General features: G+C 36.7%; 1 protein-coding gene across 3 annotated transcripts in view; it reads right to left on the bottom strand.

Moving 5' to 3' along the window:
- Positions 1 to 14251, bottom strand: part of cacna2d1a (calcium channel, voltage-dependent, alpha 2/delta subunit 1a) — a 92636-nt gene that overhangs the window by 33406 nt on the left and 44979 nt on the right. For 2 of the 3 annotated variants that reach the window (XM_032589341.1, XM_032589342.1), the window contains exons 11-22: positions 13528 to 13686; positions 12419 to 12523; positions 12245 to 12323; positions 10827 to 10876; positions 10557 to 10667; positions 9215 to 9277; positions 8192 to 8275; positions 8018 to 8092; positions 6346 to 6417; positions 6160 to 6231; positions 6018 to 6079; positions 4421 to 4497 (exon numbers count right to left, since the gene is read on the bottom strand). In XM_032589341.1, coding sequence (XP_032445232.1) covers positions 4421 to 4497; positions 6018 to 6079; positions 6160 to 6231; positions 6346 to 6417; positions 8018 to 8092; positions 8192 to 8275; positions 9215 to 9277; positions 10557 to 10667; positions 10827 to 10876; positions 12245 to 12323; positions 12419 to 12523; positions 13528 to 13686 — 1009 coding nt within the window. Of the gene's footprint in view, positions 1 to 1093; positions 1103 to 4420; positions 4498 to 6017; positions 6080 to 6159; positions 6232 to 6345; positions 6418 to 8017; positions 8093 to 8191; positions 8276 to 9214; positions 9278 to 10556; positions 10668 to 10826; positions 10877 to 12244; positions 12324 to 12418; positions 12524 to 13527; positions 13687 to 14251 lie in introns of all 3 variants that reach the window. The other variant, XM_032589340.1, reaches the window with a different exon arrangement.

Genomic DNA, 14251 nt, shown 5'->3' with positions numbered 1-14251 from the left:
AGGAGTTACCAAACTTGTTTGAAGGATTTACTTTACTTTACTCGGATTTTATGTAATAGACTAAACCAAAGGCTCAAATAATAAGGTAGGAGGAAGAAGATACTTTTATTTTTTTAAGCATTTTGTGCAACTAAAAATGCAAAAAGTGAGACATGAATTTGTCCTCAACCCCCCTCAGTGTCTACTTCATGTTTTAGTAGTTCAAATACAGTATGCTTCAGATTTGGGACTGAAGCATACGCATGACACTTATAGTTTCCTTCTCCCTTACAATTATTTTGTATAAAAAAATTTCATATAATTCAAGGAAGTGTTCGCAATGTGACAAGGGTTAGAAATTCAAGGGTGCAGAACAGGAGGGAATTGGGATGTGACATTTCTTCTGGTTCAGTTGAGTTGTGATACTAAAGTTTTATTGTCAAAAAAAAAATGAATAAAACTTAAATATGAGCCAGGCTTCAGTTTCAGATGAGCTTCAAAGCACTATGCGCTCTGGAGGGTTTTGACTGAACGCCCACAAATACGAAAACTGATGACCCGGCATTCAGAGGGACAAACAGAACAGATCAAGCTTAGTGTGTAAAGAAGAGTCCTGCTTTTCATTAAGAGTAATTTACCAAAGTTGTAAAACATAAAATGAGTCAAAAAAGGAGAAACTGGAGAAAACTCCAATTTATACTCTGAGTACAGTCACGGCTTTCTCCTTTATGGCTTCACCTTTAAATAATGCAAACATCCTGTTCGTCTGTTCTTCCTGCTACAGTGGGCCGGTGCCAAAACCACATCTGAGGGCCATTGGAACAGTCAAAGCAGGTGGGGGAGTTAATACATACATGCGCTCACACACACCCAGACACACACCCACTGTCTGCAAAAAGGCTGGTGGGATGCCTTGCATGCAAAGAGCCGACTCTGGGTGAATTAATCTCGCTTGATTCATCGTGATAAAGTTGTCGTTAATTGGGGGGAAACAAACGGAGAACAAAACGCTTTGGTGTTTGAGTCTGCAAATTTACATCCAAAGTGTGTGGGTGATGAGAGAGAGCCGAGACAAGGATGGCTGTGGGGAAAAATACAGAAGGGGGATACTTGCCCAAAAATGCTGCGGAGGTTCCAAAACAGCAGGAAGGGTTAGGAGTTCAGAACAAAGAGGTTAAAAGATTGAGAAGAGAAAGGACGGAATTGGAGAGAGACAAAAAAACAGGGTTACACAATATTTTATTCAAATGCGCATTGAATAAGAATATTGTACGCAGAAGTTCGAAACAAAAAAAAACAAACAAAAAAAACTTTACAGTACATGTGGAAAAAGGATTAACTTCAGGTTAAATAATGAAATTACGTGTCAAATGAATTAAAAATATCTTCAAAAAGCTACTTATTAATTCAAAAAGTGAAACTCATTCAAAAACTGTTTACAAATGCAGGTGCCATTTATTTTCATTTGGATGTTTATGTCTTGCAGGTAGCCCAAATTTCATCTCTTGAGAAAAATTAAAATTTTACAGAAGACCAATAATAGTAGTAGTAATAATAATAATAATACATAGGGTAATTTTTTAAATAAGCTAGTTTTGTGTCCAAGCATAATGATGGAGTAGTACAGGGCAAACATTAGCAGTGAGAAGCAATAAAGAAGAAGTAAAAAAGTTTAGAGATTCATAAAAAGAAAAAAATATATACAAAATCTCTCAATAAATAACAAATAACAATTTGTAAAATTTATATAACATAAAAGGTTTCACTTTGTAAATTAAATCACTATGGCATGTTAACTTTTTGATATTTTAATGTATAGAGATGTATTTTGTTAAAAACATTTTCCTTTCTTCACCCAAAAAATGTATATTCGCATAATATCACAACATAAAATGCTGTGGAAATTCACTTGGAAAGCGTAGGGGCACATAAACTGGATACTGATTGCTTTAAGACAAACAGGAAAAGTTTCAATTTTCACAAATCGGTCAAGTTAAAACAAATTGGTGCCATTCAGAGGATGTAAAACAGACAGCTAAATTGTTTTTATACTCATTTTCTAGTTTGCACTTTAATAATGCAAAAGTGAATCTCAGATGTTTGAAGTTCTTTAAAGGTCTTCCAAGTTTTTCAGCCTGGTTGCAACTTTATTTAATAAAGCTGCCAGAAACAAAACATGATGACATGCTTTGTGGTAGATGGAGCAGCTTCAAGTGAGCTCGAAGCATCTGCCAACTGATATTATTTTTTTTGTTGTTTTTGCACACACACTGGGCACCTAAAGTGATTTTTTTCCAAACAGCTGGAAAGATGGCAAGGTTTGAGAAATGCATGCAAATTGAAATGCATCATTGTGGATGCAAATTCTAATAATCCAAAAAGAGAGAGAGAGAAAAAACAGAGCTCAACAAGGGCCAGTTGCATCTTAATCCAAAAATACAGAAATACACACCACATGGAAGAAATCAAAACATTGAGTAATACTTTAAGCTTTTCCAGACAGAAAAATTGACCTTTAAGAGAAGTTGTACATAAAAATCAAAACTATGCACATTATTTTAGTGAAAAAGACAACATCATTATTTTCTAATTAACCTCAACTTCCAAAGAAAAGAACTGACTTGTACACTACTTACAACATACATGGCTGATGCACATTTCCTTCCAGTTTTAAAGCTTAAATGCAAAACATTACTTATGAAGAAATAGAAGATGTTCCAACAGAGGCTAGAATATCTACTAAAAGATAGTTAGGTTGATTTAGACCGCTGGAAAGGAAATAAAAGTTTGTAATAACATTTGCTCTTGCTCAATTTTCTAATTCATGTTTATCCACACTTGGCCCTCATAGATAATATCTGCAAAAACAAAATTTCATTTTTCCACATGAGGTGAGAAAACTGAGGAAATGTCTATCATCCCATTCATTCACTGGGTGGTGTCCTTCCCTGGTTGTTAGGGAAGGACACCTACAGGGAATGCTGGGAAACTGCTGATTTATAAACAACCCTACATGGCAAAGACCAATCATGAGTTGCTATTAAAGAGGCAGATAAGTGACACAGAAAAGAATGGTTTTCTTATCATTTATGCAACAATGACTGAAGATTTTTGAAAATGATGCCGTGAAAAGAACATGTTTTTGGCTCAGTGTCGAAGGCACAATGATGCTGTTTTAACAGCAAGCATCTTCAGACAAATTACAAGCTGTATGTGGTCAGGTGACTTTGTTCAATGTGCCATTTGTTTATTCTAATGAACAACATGTTAGGCAAAGACTACAAGCCTGCATGGTGCGGGATGGGTTTTTACTTAGTGGATTAGTTCAAATATCTCAAAATCAGTTCCAAAGATGTGCATCAGATGGTGCCATAAAACCAGAAGTTACGGGCTTAGATTTTTCAGGAAGTTTTCTCAGTTGAGACAAAACATGTTTCTTCTCTGCTACAAGAACAGACATGGGATCACTCTCTCTTTAGATGTGATCTTGTTGGATATTTGTGATCCTACTTACTATGAAATTCCAAAGAAAGGAAAGTATTATAAAAAGATGAATACATTTTGAACCACATTACAGTTTCCATTTTTAAAATATTTCAATTTGTAAGTAAAAAGTATTAGCATTAAAAAAAAACGGGGTGTGCAAAGGCAAATATGTACAATTTTTGAGTTGCACTTGAAGGCCCACAGAAAATTCAGCCCAGTGGCAGCAAATGGCCCCCAACCCTGGACCACATTTTGTACAACCCTGAAGAGTCTGATTCTGAACATAGTCTATTACAAGCTGTCCTCTCCGAGATTTTACACTCCTCTTGCTCATGTAGGAGTATTAAAGTCTTTTTTTAAACACCTCTAGACATTGTTTTTGCAAATACAAATAGGGGCTTTTTACAGGAGGATCCCCTCATTTGTGCCCAATTCGGTTGATTAGGGTATACAAAGGAGCTGTGCTTAGGTGCATGAGAAAGTATCACGTTATACACCTGGATTTGTTTATGTGCATGCAGTTTTCTGAATTTTAGTGTACACAAGGTTTCAGGAAGGAATCCAAGCGACTCTTAGGACATGAGGCCCCTGGAAAATACTCAAGCCAAATTCCATACTTTTCCAGACAGTGTAGGAACTGCGTTATGTGTAGAAGGGGACAGGAGAGATCCCTGTCCTGATGTTTCCAGATATATATAAAAAAAAAACAGAAAAAAAACTTCCAACTCCACATCAGATAAGGGCATGTTTTGTTTCAGAAATACTAGTAACAACTGTTATAGCGTGGTGTAGATGTATAGGGTAGTCATGTTTTTTTTTTCAGAGCTCATTTATTGATGGACAGAATCCATGACAGCACTTAACTTCCACCAAGTATTGTTTATCTAACTTCTGTAAACATAAGTGTAATGATATAAGAGGCAGGGTTTTAGCTGTGATGTGAAAGTCAACTTACATTTTGCCTGGGTAATTGTGTCGCCTATGGTTGCACGGATGTAGTGCATGCTGTAGTTTGGCAGGACCAGGGCCAGGCTGGGACAAAAAAACAAACAAAATAAAAGCACCACTTTTAATCATTTTCAGCAAACTATCCAGTTCTCTCACCCTGTAATTACAGCATTGTTTAATGTGCTAACAGCATGTGATGTGCCTGTTTTTGCATGCACTCTCATTAAGCACAGAAGCATTTCGCCATCTTTAGCCATATTTTCCAAATCCAAAACAAACAGCAGGACTCACTGAATTTCAGATAATGTTTCTCATAATATACACTTAGGTAATATGGATAACCGAGATCTGCATGATTAATATCCTATAATAGGTTCTGTAGATTTTTAAGCCAATACGCAATTAACAGAACTCCTTTGCTGAACAGCGGTGATTGGGTGAAGAAATATCTGAAGAGATTTAACAGGAAATGAAGCAGGAAAATGCCCCTTGCGTCTGTATTCAAGTGCAACATTTTTTGACTACAGTGAGCCTAAACAGGACTGGGGAATGATCTGGCTTTTCACCAATCCTTCTAATAGCTTTTGGAGTGGTTAGTGATTTGCTGTGATGAAAAGTATGAACATCATACATGAGTCATAGGACTGCAGCTTCAATGAGGTTAAAACAAAAGAATCTTATGATGTAAGATATCAGTATATTTGAATATAAATGATAACATTATTTCAATAATTCAATTCAAAAGGAGTATCTCTTATGCAGATATATTACAGAATGTAATAAGAAGTTGAGTGGAAAGAAAAAGTATAGCAGAAAAAAGTGCAGAAGCAACAGGAGCAGCTGTAGTCCCGAGCGGCTTGTGGAGCAAAGTCCATATAAGAGTTTGGGAAAGATTCAGTTGCAGTCCACAAAGCGCGGACTGCAATTTTAACCACGGACTCAACAGCACACACAGACGTATCCAGGCAATGAGCTAGAACTGTGACATTATTTGTATCCTTGATGCCAGAAGCGTATCAGCTGCACAAAGGAGAAAAAGGGCCGGCGCTTAGCTCTGTGGACCAGAGCTCTAATTTTAGATAAATGTACTTTTGTACTTCATTGTGAAGATCAAGGTCCCAGACACTGGAAAAAGACTGAAGATGCACAGATCTGATCACACTGCCAAAGGTTATCAATACACACTTTAATAACCATGGTGTTATCTGACTGGCTCTCCTGACATACATTACATAGAAAAACTAAATATTGCATGAATTGAAATACAATAAGAGTTTATCTTTTTGATTTGAATTACTGAAATAAAAACAAAACAAAACAAAAAAACAACGTTTCGATTATATTCTAATGGAGAGACATAACAGTGGTTGTCCGGTAACAGAATAGAACCCAAAAATATTTTCTTTTTAATGTAGTGGTTAAAACTTCTACCCTTAAAATAGCCTAATTACTACTAAATATATTTAAGAAACCCTCTTTTTCTTCATTGTAGAAATTACTGTTAAAGATTGGTGATGTTTTATAATGACACATTTTGGTTGATCTACTTAATCAAGTATCATACTGGAGTAGAGAGTGTGCATGCAGATAATTTGAAGCTTTACCTGTAGTCTGTTCCCCTCACAGGAGCGAAAGTGTAGGTCCTCTCACCTTCGTCAATGTAGCGCTTAAATAATGATATTACTGTCAGTTCAAGAAGATTCCAAATAAAAATGGATAGAACCTCAAACAAAATCAATAAATTACCTCATCTTGAGATTTCACCAGTGTAGATATTGTGTAGTTTCCCGTTTTCCCATCAATCATTTTATTTCTCATCTGTGTACAAAACAACAACAAAAGAAACATAACACCAAATATATAAATCATATCACACCATCATATGGTTCCAGTTTGTGGAATCAAATTAGAAAACAGATCTGTGTGTCAGACCTCCACTTTGATGTCATTCTCCAACTCTGCATCCAGAAAGTCGAGTGTTACAGGTTCATCAAACTTGGCAGTCTGAGAGGAAATGCATAAAATTACTTCTGTCAGTTTGTCAAGTGTGAAAACAAAGTAGAAGGGGAAAAAATCCCTGAAAACATCAGTTACTAATCTGCTTCCAAAAGCAGGTTTTGATGCTTTGCAGCCCTAAAGAGGGAAATAATTAGGAAGAAAATCCAAGTCATATATCTGCAACGAATTTACCTAATAGCGCATTTACAAAAAGCATATTTCTCAAATGTCACGATAGAACATTTTGCCAAGCAAATAAATCTAATCCTGCAAGCAAATGATGGTTTCCCTGCAACACGTACAATTTTTTGCAAAAGTATTCATACCCGTTTTCACATTTTGTCACGTGATAATCACAAATTGCAATGCATTTTACTGAGATTTATAAATAAAAATAAATTGGTAAAATGAGACATTTGTATACAGCCCCCTCTTACTCTGATCTATCTAAATAAAAATAAGTGTTATCAATTGCTTTCAGTAACCACCTATTTAGTAAACATAATCCATCCGAGTGTGAGTCAGTCTTTGTATAAATACAGCTGCTCTGTGAAGGCCTCAGACTTCATAGAGAACATTAATGAACAAAGAGCAAAGAAAAGGCCAAGGAACACAACAGAGATGTCATGGGGAATGTTGTGAAGATGTTTATGGGCCAGGCAAGGAGATTATTATCAGGAGACTCATGGTAACGTCACTTTAAACACACAATCCCCACATAAAAAACATGACTGTGTACTCATGCTATGGGAATGTCATTATCAGCAGGGAAAGAGACTTTAATCATGACAAATATTAGAAAAACATCCGCATCAATGCCAATAATAGAGTAGATTAATAGTTTAGCAATCTGCCTAAATGATCAGCATTTCACAAAAAAACTAATCAGATCACTCTGAAGCAAATGTTCTTGTCAGTTTAAAATTCTACTTTTCAAATTTCCTGTAACAGCTAGCTGTGCCACAATGCTAATGTCGGTGTATACCTAGGCAGAAAAAGGAGAAGAGATTGATTTTTTTATTGTTGTCGTCCTCTACGACAGCACTTTAGCTAACATGTATGTCAACAGTTCCCGTTGAGCTGCCACTGCTGCCATCAGAAGTGAGGCTTCACAAGATCATTTTGAGGAAACTTCTGGAATGAGCCATGTTTGACCAACAATATAAGTAACAGACTTAAACAATAGATTTGATGTACAGTACAGACCAAAAGTTTGGACACACAATTGTGTCCAAACTTTTGGTCTGTACTGTATATTCTGTTATTATTAGTGTGAGCTACAAACCAGCAGAATCTTGGAAATGTTTTTTCTTTAAAGTCCTACAAAGCAGTGTGAAATAGTGAAAATATAAATTTTTTTCTCGACGTCTTCAGCATTCAAGGATTTCCACCCAGATGACTTATTGCAATGACATCGTCAAAAGGATTCATATGGCAGAAGTTTCAAACAGAAATGTACAGAAACATCTTACTCTACATGAGAAGATTACAAATTAATTACTGTCTACTTTAATGGCCAACTAACATTTACACAGTTTTGTCAAGCTGTTTTATTTTTTCAGAACAGCAATCATTTTTTTTTTAATAATTGTGAGATTTTGCTTACCAGCGGTTGAAGATTAGGGTGGAGCAACACATACCCATTTGGATCAATAGCAAAGTAGTAACCATTTGGACCAAACTAAAAAAAATTAAAAGAGAATTAGTGGGGGGAAAAATATCTCTGCATAAAGACTAAAATGAATAGAACAAGTTTGTCTGCAATAACATGAGCTCTTACTGTGAACCGAGGCGTAAGTCTCTTGATATCTTCTAAGGAGACATCAATAGCCATAACTCCCAGGATGAGCTGGTTTTGTGACTTCTGAGAGAAAAAGCACAGGAAAAACAGAGAGGATGTCAGCTGCAGAAAGAGAAACTGTAAGGCCCTCTTGTGAGTTCTGTTGCTTTTCCTGGATGAGTCAATTCCCTCTGTGGATTGTGAAGGATTTCAAGGAAATGGTTGCAATAGAAATCTGGACAGTTTCATTCCCAAAAGCTTCATGTGCTGCAGTGAGTCACAGACAAGGCATTTCCAGACTTGCTTGCAGTCGCACTGGAGGTAGGCTCCAAGTCCTTCGAGGTAGACATGCAGACTCATCTTGAAGCATTTAAGCTACCGGATCATTTCTCACTCTGATCTGCATGATTGATCTATTTCTGAATTCTGCTGTGTGACTTCCTACATTCTCTTCTTGTGGAGAGCTTTGGGGGACCTCTGCATCAACAGAGGAAACAAGGCAAAACCACAAGAAGATAAAAAAGATCAAAGATGAAAGCAAGTGTTCATGTTGAAGGTTTATCTTTTGATCTTTTTAACATTTAGCATATTATTGCATCTCTGAAAGCCACAAACCTTTTAATCTATGAAATCAAAGTGTGAGACAGTCAAAAGCAGACGGAACGTGTTGGTAAAGATGCCAGAACGAGATATTGTTATTAATTATTAGCACTTACAGCCCTATGCAAGAACAAAAACGTTGGGGAGGTTGAAAAGTGACTTAACTAAAAATGTATTTTGTGGGCGTGCCGTGGTGGCGTAGGGGTTAGCACGACCCACGTTTGGAGGCCTCGAGTCCTCAAGGTCTCACCTTTGTCCGCCGCGGGTTCGACTCCCGGACCCGGCGACATTTGCCGCATGTCTCCCCCCCCCGCCCTTCTCCCCCCTTCCTGTCAGCCTACTTTCGTGTAAGAGACACTAGAGCCCACAAAAAGACCCCTGGAGGGGTAAAAAAAAAAGGAAAAAAAAGTATTTTATGGATACCTTTGAGCCTGTGTCAGTCTTGTTGAAGACGGGCAGTGTTCCGGTGATTACAAGACCCAGCTCCTGAAAGACAGAACATAACACACAGAGAACATGGTTGTAAAACCTGTGTAGAGTTATGCCCATTACAGGGGCTTGCAAATTTATTCAACCATCCCAAACTCGAATACTTAGTCAGACTACAACCACAAATATATGGATGGTACAGTGTTGTGTTATTTTACCATTTTAAATCTACCTAATCTATTTAAATTGCAATATGAATCCACATCCAGGTAACTTTGTTGAAATTTTGTAGAACCTTCTTTTGATGCAATAACAGTAAAAGTTCTTTTTGATCTGTTTCTACAAGTGTTGCAAACTAAGTTAATTTTAGTCAGATTGGTTAGAAAGCATCTGTGACAATCCATACCTTATCCCTAATTGTCAGTTGGATTTATGACTGGAACTTTGACTGGGCAATTCTAACGAATGATTATGCTTCGATCTAACCAAAATAATTTTACTGTACTGTACCTTACATCCATTTTCCTGACATAAAGTGAATTTCTGTCTCAATGTATACTCTACATGGATAGTGGAAAAGTGCAAATCAGACTTATTTTTTCACATCACTTTACACCATGGATGGTGCATTGTTCTCCGTGAGATGTTCAACACTTGAAAAATTGCTTTATGAACAAACTGATTTTAACTTCTCCATAGTTTGGTCCTTTGATGATGATAGTTTATTTACTGATGCGCTCAAATAAACATTGGTTACACTGGATTTGATCTCAGAGTGAAGGAGGCTGAATGTAAAAGTTCATCACACCTCAAATAACATTTCTATTTATACAACGATGTTTCAACAGCACATGTAATTTGCTTCAATACATTTTAAGTTTGTAATTACTGTTTCTAATTAATACAAAACCATTTACAGATATAGATGTAATAAAAATTTGCAGGAGACTACTTGCAATTTTCTTCAAAAAAACCTGATTAAATGGCTACTTTTTTTTTTAAAGACATTTTTGGTCCTGAGAAAGTTGATGCAATTTCCCAAATGGACAGTCTCCGATCAAATCCAACTTCTTTTATCAGTCTGGTTTCTTATCTGAAGTCGCCTGGCAGTAAATCTTGACAGAAACATAAACAACAAAGAAAAGGCAACACTTGGGAATACAGTTCATCTGTCATTGTGCAAAAACAAGATAACATGACAGCAAATAACTAAACAAGACTTCAACAGCACATGAAACAATACATGAAACAAATTATTCCGGGTCCACACGGTAAATAGCATACGTTTTTCACCCTTGTAAATGTGATGGTGTCACCTCTCCCCAGCAGAACATACCAGTGCATCTAGGTAGACATTTGTCCACTGGACTTGCTTACTGGCCTTTCGGCCTCTCTTGGGCCCGCTGTCAGCTTTGACCATTGGCCGACCCAAAACGTCCAAGTACTCCTGCCAAGATGATCAGAAACTTATTTTGCAACCTGTACATCGAGAGTTCTACCACCAGGGGGCAACATAAGCAGCAAATTGGAAATTGGAGTTTATGGATGAGAAGTAATGAGAACACCAAGTACAATTACTAAAATGTGTTTTTATGACTGTGTTTACCTGAGTGTTCAGCCGAATGGCCCCAATAGATGGAATCTCATAGTAATAACCTGAGGGAGAGAAATGGATTTATTAGACAAGATCCTATAGAACATTGATTTCTTTTAATTCCTACTACAGAAATCAACTCTTCACTCAGTTCTCCAAAATGTATTGGTAAACTTGGCAAAAATCAAAACAAAAAATTCAAAATATTCAGTGCAGCAAACACACATTATAAAATTGTGTGAAAATACCCTTAATTTCTGCACATCATTTCAAATTGATAAAAACATCAACAATAGTGTTTTTTGGCATTAATGTGCAAGTAAATGGCTTGTACTTGTATAGCGCTTCATCAAGACCATAAAACGTTAAAGTGCTTTACACTACATTTAGTCATTCATCCACTCACACACACACACACACACTGGCTACTACTGGATAGTAGCCACAGCTGCCTTGGGGCCATCTGACAGAATGTGCCCCACAGATGGAACACTGAACTTCCTCATTAAAGGAATTGCAACAGAGGCAGCTTTTAATTCATCCTTTATTCATTGTTTTAGTTGTTAAAATGTTTTTGACACCTAATAATTACAGTGTTCCCTGGATACATGGCCCATTTCGCCATGTATCCATTTTCGCTTACATGGCTAAACAACAACCAGTTATTATGTCATAATACAACACACATTGATCAGGTTGGCAGGAAAGGTAAAAGAAAAACAAACTCAAAACCCACAGCTCATTTTCAGAATAAAATCTCCCTGACAACCATTAGATATTCCATTTGTGTCAACCAGCTGCTCACCTGCCATGGCAGCCAAAGCCTTTTCTTTTCCGTGTTATTACAAACGCAAATATTGATTTAATTTATACTGTGATGGTTTATTCCGATGAGACAATGATTGACCTTTTTTTCAACAAACACTAAAGCTGAGTTTGACATGAAACAAAAGAATGATTATGTGGAAAAGCACCTTTTACATTAGGTGGTGTATAATTCAAAAGCTCTGGAAAAAAATTTAAAAAACACACAGCACCAAACCCTATTTAAAACCTCATGGTTATTCCACCAAATATTGATTTCTGAACTCTTCCCGAGTTAAAACACTAGCATTGTTTTTCTAAATTAATATGCACTTGATTTTTTGCTTTATTATTTTGACCATTTCTCATTTTCTGCAAATAAATACTAAATTTTTGCTTGGATTTTTGGAGACATGTAGACATGAATCAGTAGTTTATAGAATAAGAAAATGTTAATTTTACTTAAACATGCACCTATAAAAAGTAAAATCAGAGAAACTGATAATTGTAAGTGTTCTCTTAAGTTTTTCCAGAGCTGCATATAGCACAAACCGCTATGGACTTTCATGTTTGTTATTAAATGAGGGCGTTCACCTAATAACTACAAATCCAATTATATTTCGTACCTTTATTATTGCAGGCCATCCACTGTATTGGGCCTTTGTCGTAGCTGTGCTGGCCTACGGAGAAAGTAAAGATGCGCACCTGTAAAGGAAAGTAAGTGCAATAAGATTAAACAAAAAATGCAGAAAGAGGAACAAATATTAACAACTATGTTGCAGCTGAATATAAAGTCCTACCTCTTGCTTTGGGTTGTATTTTTGAAAGATTTCCTCAGCCCTCTCCTCTCCTCCATCAGTGAACAGCATTATAATCTTGTTGCAGTCGGCCCTCGACACATTGGTCTGGTTTACACAGAAGCAAGGACTTTTAACTTTACTAACAACAGCTGCTGGATTAATGCTTGTGAAAAGAAACAAATGGTGCATTATGAGTGCAATATCTGAAAAAACCAGCGGAGGGTGGCATATGCTCACTCTCAGAATATTTAAGAGCTATTGGTGATTATCCAACTTTTTACAGACAATTCTTGAAGTTGAGTGGATATGAGCTCTTACATATTACAAAGATTTACATATACAAAAAGTATAATTAGTGTACACACAAGTTTTTTTTGTGATGCAAAAATAGAAACCGAGATCAATACTGACATTTTTAGCATCAGTGTGACAAACAACCAATCAGACTCAACCAAAAAATAAATGGACTGTTTAGGGGTAAAGATAAAAACATACACACAAGGGGATGTTACTGTGTTTATAATTACATTTAAACTCAAGTTACGCAGTCAGCACACAGCTGCTATCATTTAAAGTGCTTCTTATTAACTCAAAGTTCAGATGTTTGAATAGGTTTTGTCTGGTGTTTTCTTTGTACCACCTTTAAATAAAATCCAGGAGGTTCCGCAGTATGTACACCGACCTGAATCAAACAAATGAGTCATTAGCAGGCCTCTACAGAAGTTAAAGACGTCCTGAGAAGGTTAAGTGAGCCATTTATTCAGCATAAGAGGTGTGGGACACTTACCCTTGAAGAATTAAGTTGGCCATCTATGCAGGGGAGTGCAAAGCCACATAATCCTAACATTTTATTACTTTCCATTTGTTTTTCAATAGAGTTGAACGGGTTAGAGTTCACACTGAGGGTGGAAAAAAGTTCTGAGCTGATTTATCCTGGTTTCATTTTATTTTCTCAAAAAAACTTGCCATTTTAACAAAGGTGTGCAGACATTTCAGATTCACAGCATGTCATCAGTTTCTTCAGGTTAATATGGGCTACATAAAATAAAAACGAGAATTGTTACCATGACCTCAATATGGAATTTAAATACAGTCCATACACTCTTTACCTGTGCAAGCTGTTCAAAGGCGAGTTCAAAGCCACTTGTGTAGTTGGTGATGCCCTCGGCTTTGAGTCTGTGCACTGCCTCCTTCAGGACCCTTTTGTTCCTCACATTGGCCTGCACCAGGTTCTGAAAGCATGCTGCAGGCCTGGCGGTTTTGTTGAACTGGGGGGATAAGGTAAGGAGGGTTGACGGGAAGAACAGGGAAGGCACTTGCACATATTTTCTAATAAATATGTGGGTTTATTTATTGCAAACTGTTGCAGTGTTCCTTAAAACACGCATGTTAAACTATGAAGTAGAAGATTTAAGTGACATTTAAAAATAAAATGCAACTGTAGACAACTGTGTTAGAGAGATCAACACAAATTGTCATTTGCAAACAGAAAGACGATAAGGTTGAATGCAATCAAACTTCACACACCGAAGGAAGCTACATTAACACAAGGATGGAAACGTAGGAGAGACGAAGGGGATGAGAAAACAGTGGCACATGGAGGAAAAAAAAAAAAGAGCAAAAACAAAGAGAGCTTAAGTCCAGAAAGATTATTTATCAAGTCACAACTACACATAAAGTAACTTCAGGTAGATCCTGGTGAATAGCTCTCGTGGAGGAACAGATGGAAGTGAATCAATCTACACACAAACACACACATCATCTATAAAAGGGCTGGGCCATGGCTCATTAGTACTCAGCATCTGCTTTGGGGCTCTTTTGAACACAGCTCCC

This window comes from Xiphophorus hellerii, chromosome 17, assembly GCF_003331165.1.
Source record: "Xiphophorus hellerii strain 12219 chromosome 17, Xiphophorus_hellerii-4.1, whole genome shotgun sequence".
Classification (NCBI taxonomy): domain Eukaryota; kingdom Metazoa; phylum Chordata; class Actinopteri; order Cyprinodontiformes; family Poeciliidae; genus Xiphophorus; species Xiphophorus hellerii.
The sequence above is the reverse complement of the archived record's forward strand: the minus strand, read 5'-3'. Positions and strand labels throughout refer to the sequence as shown.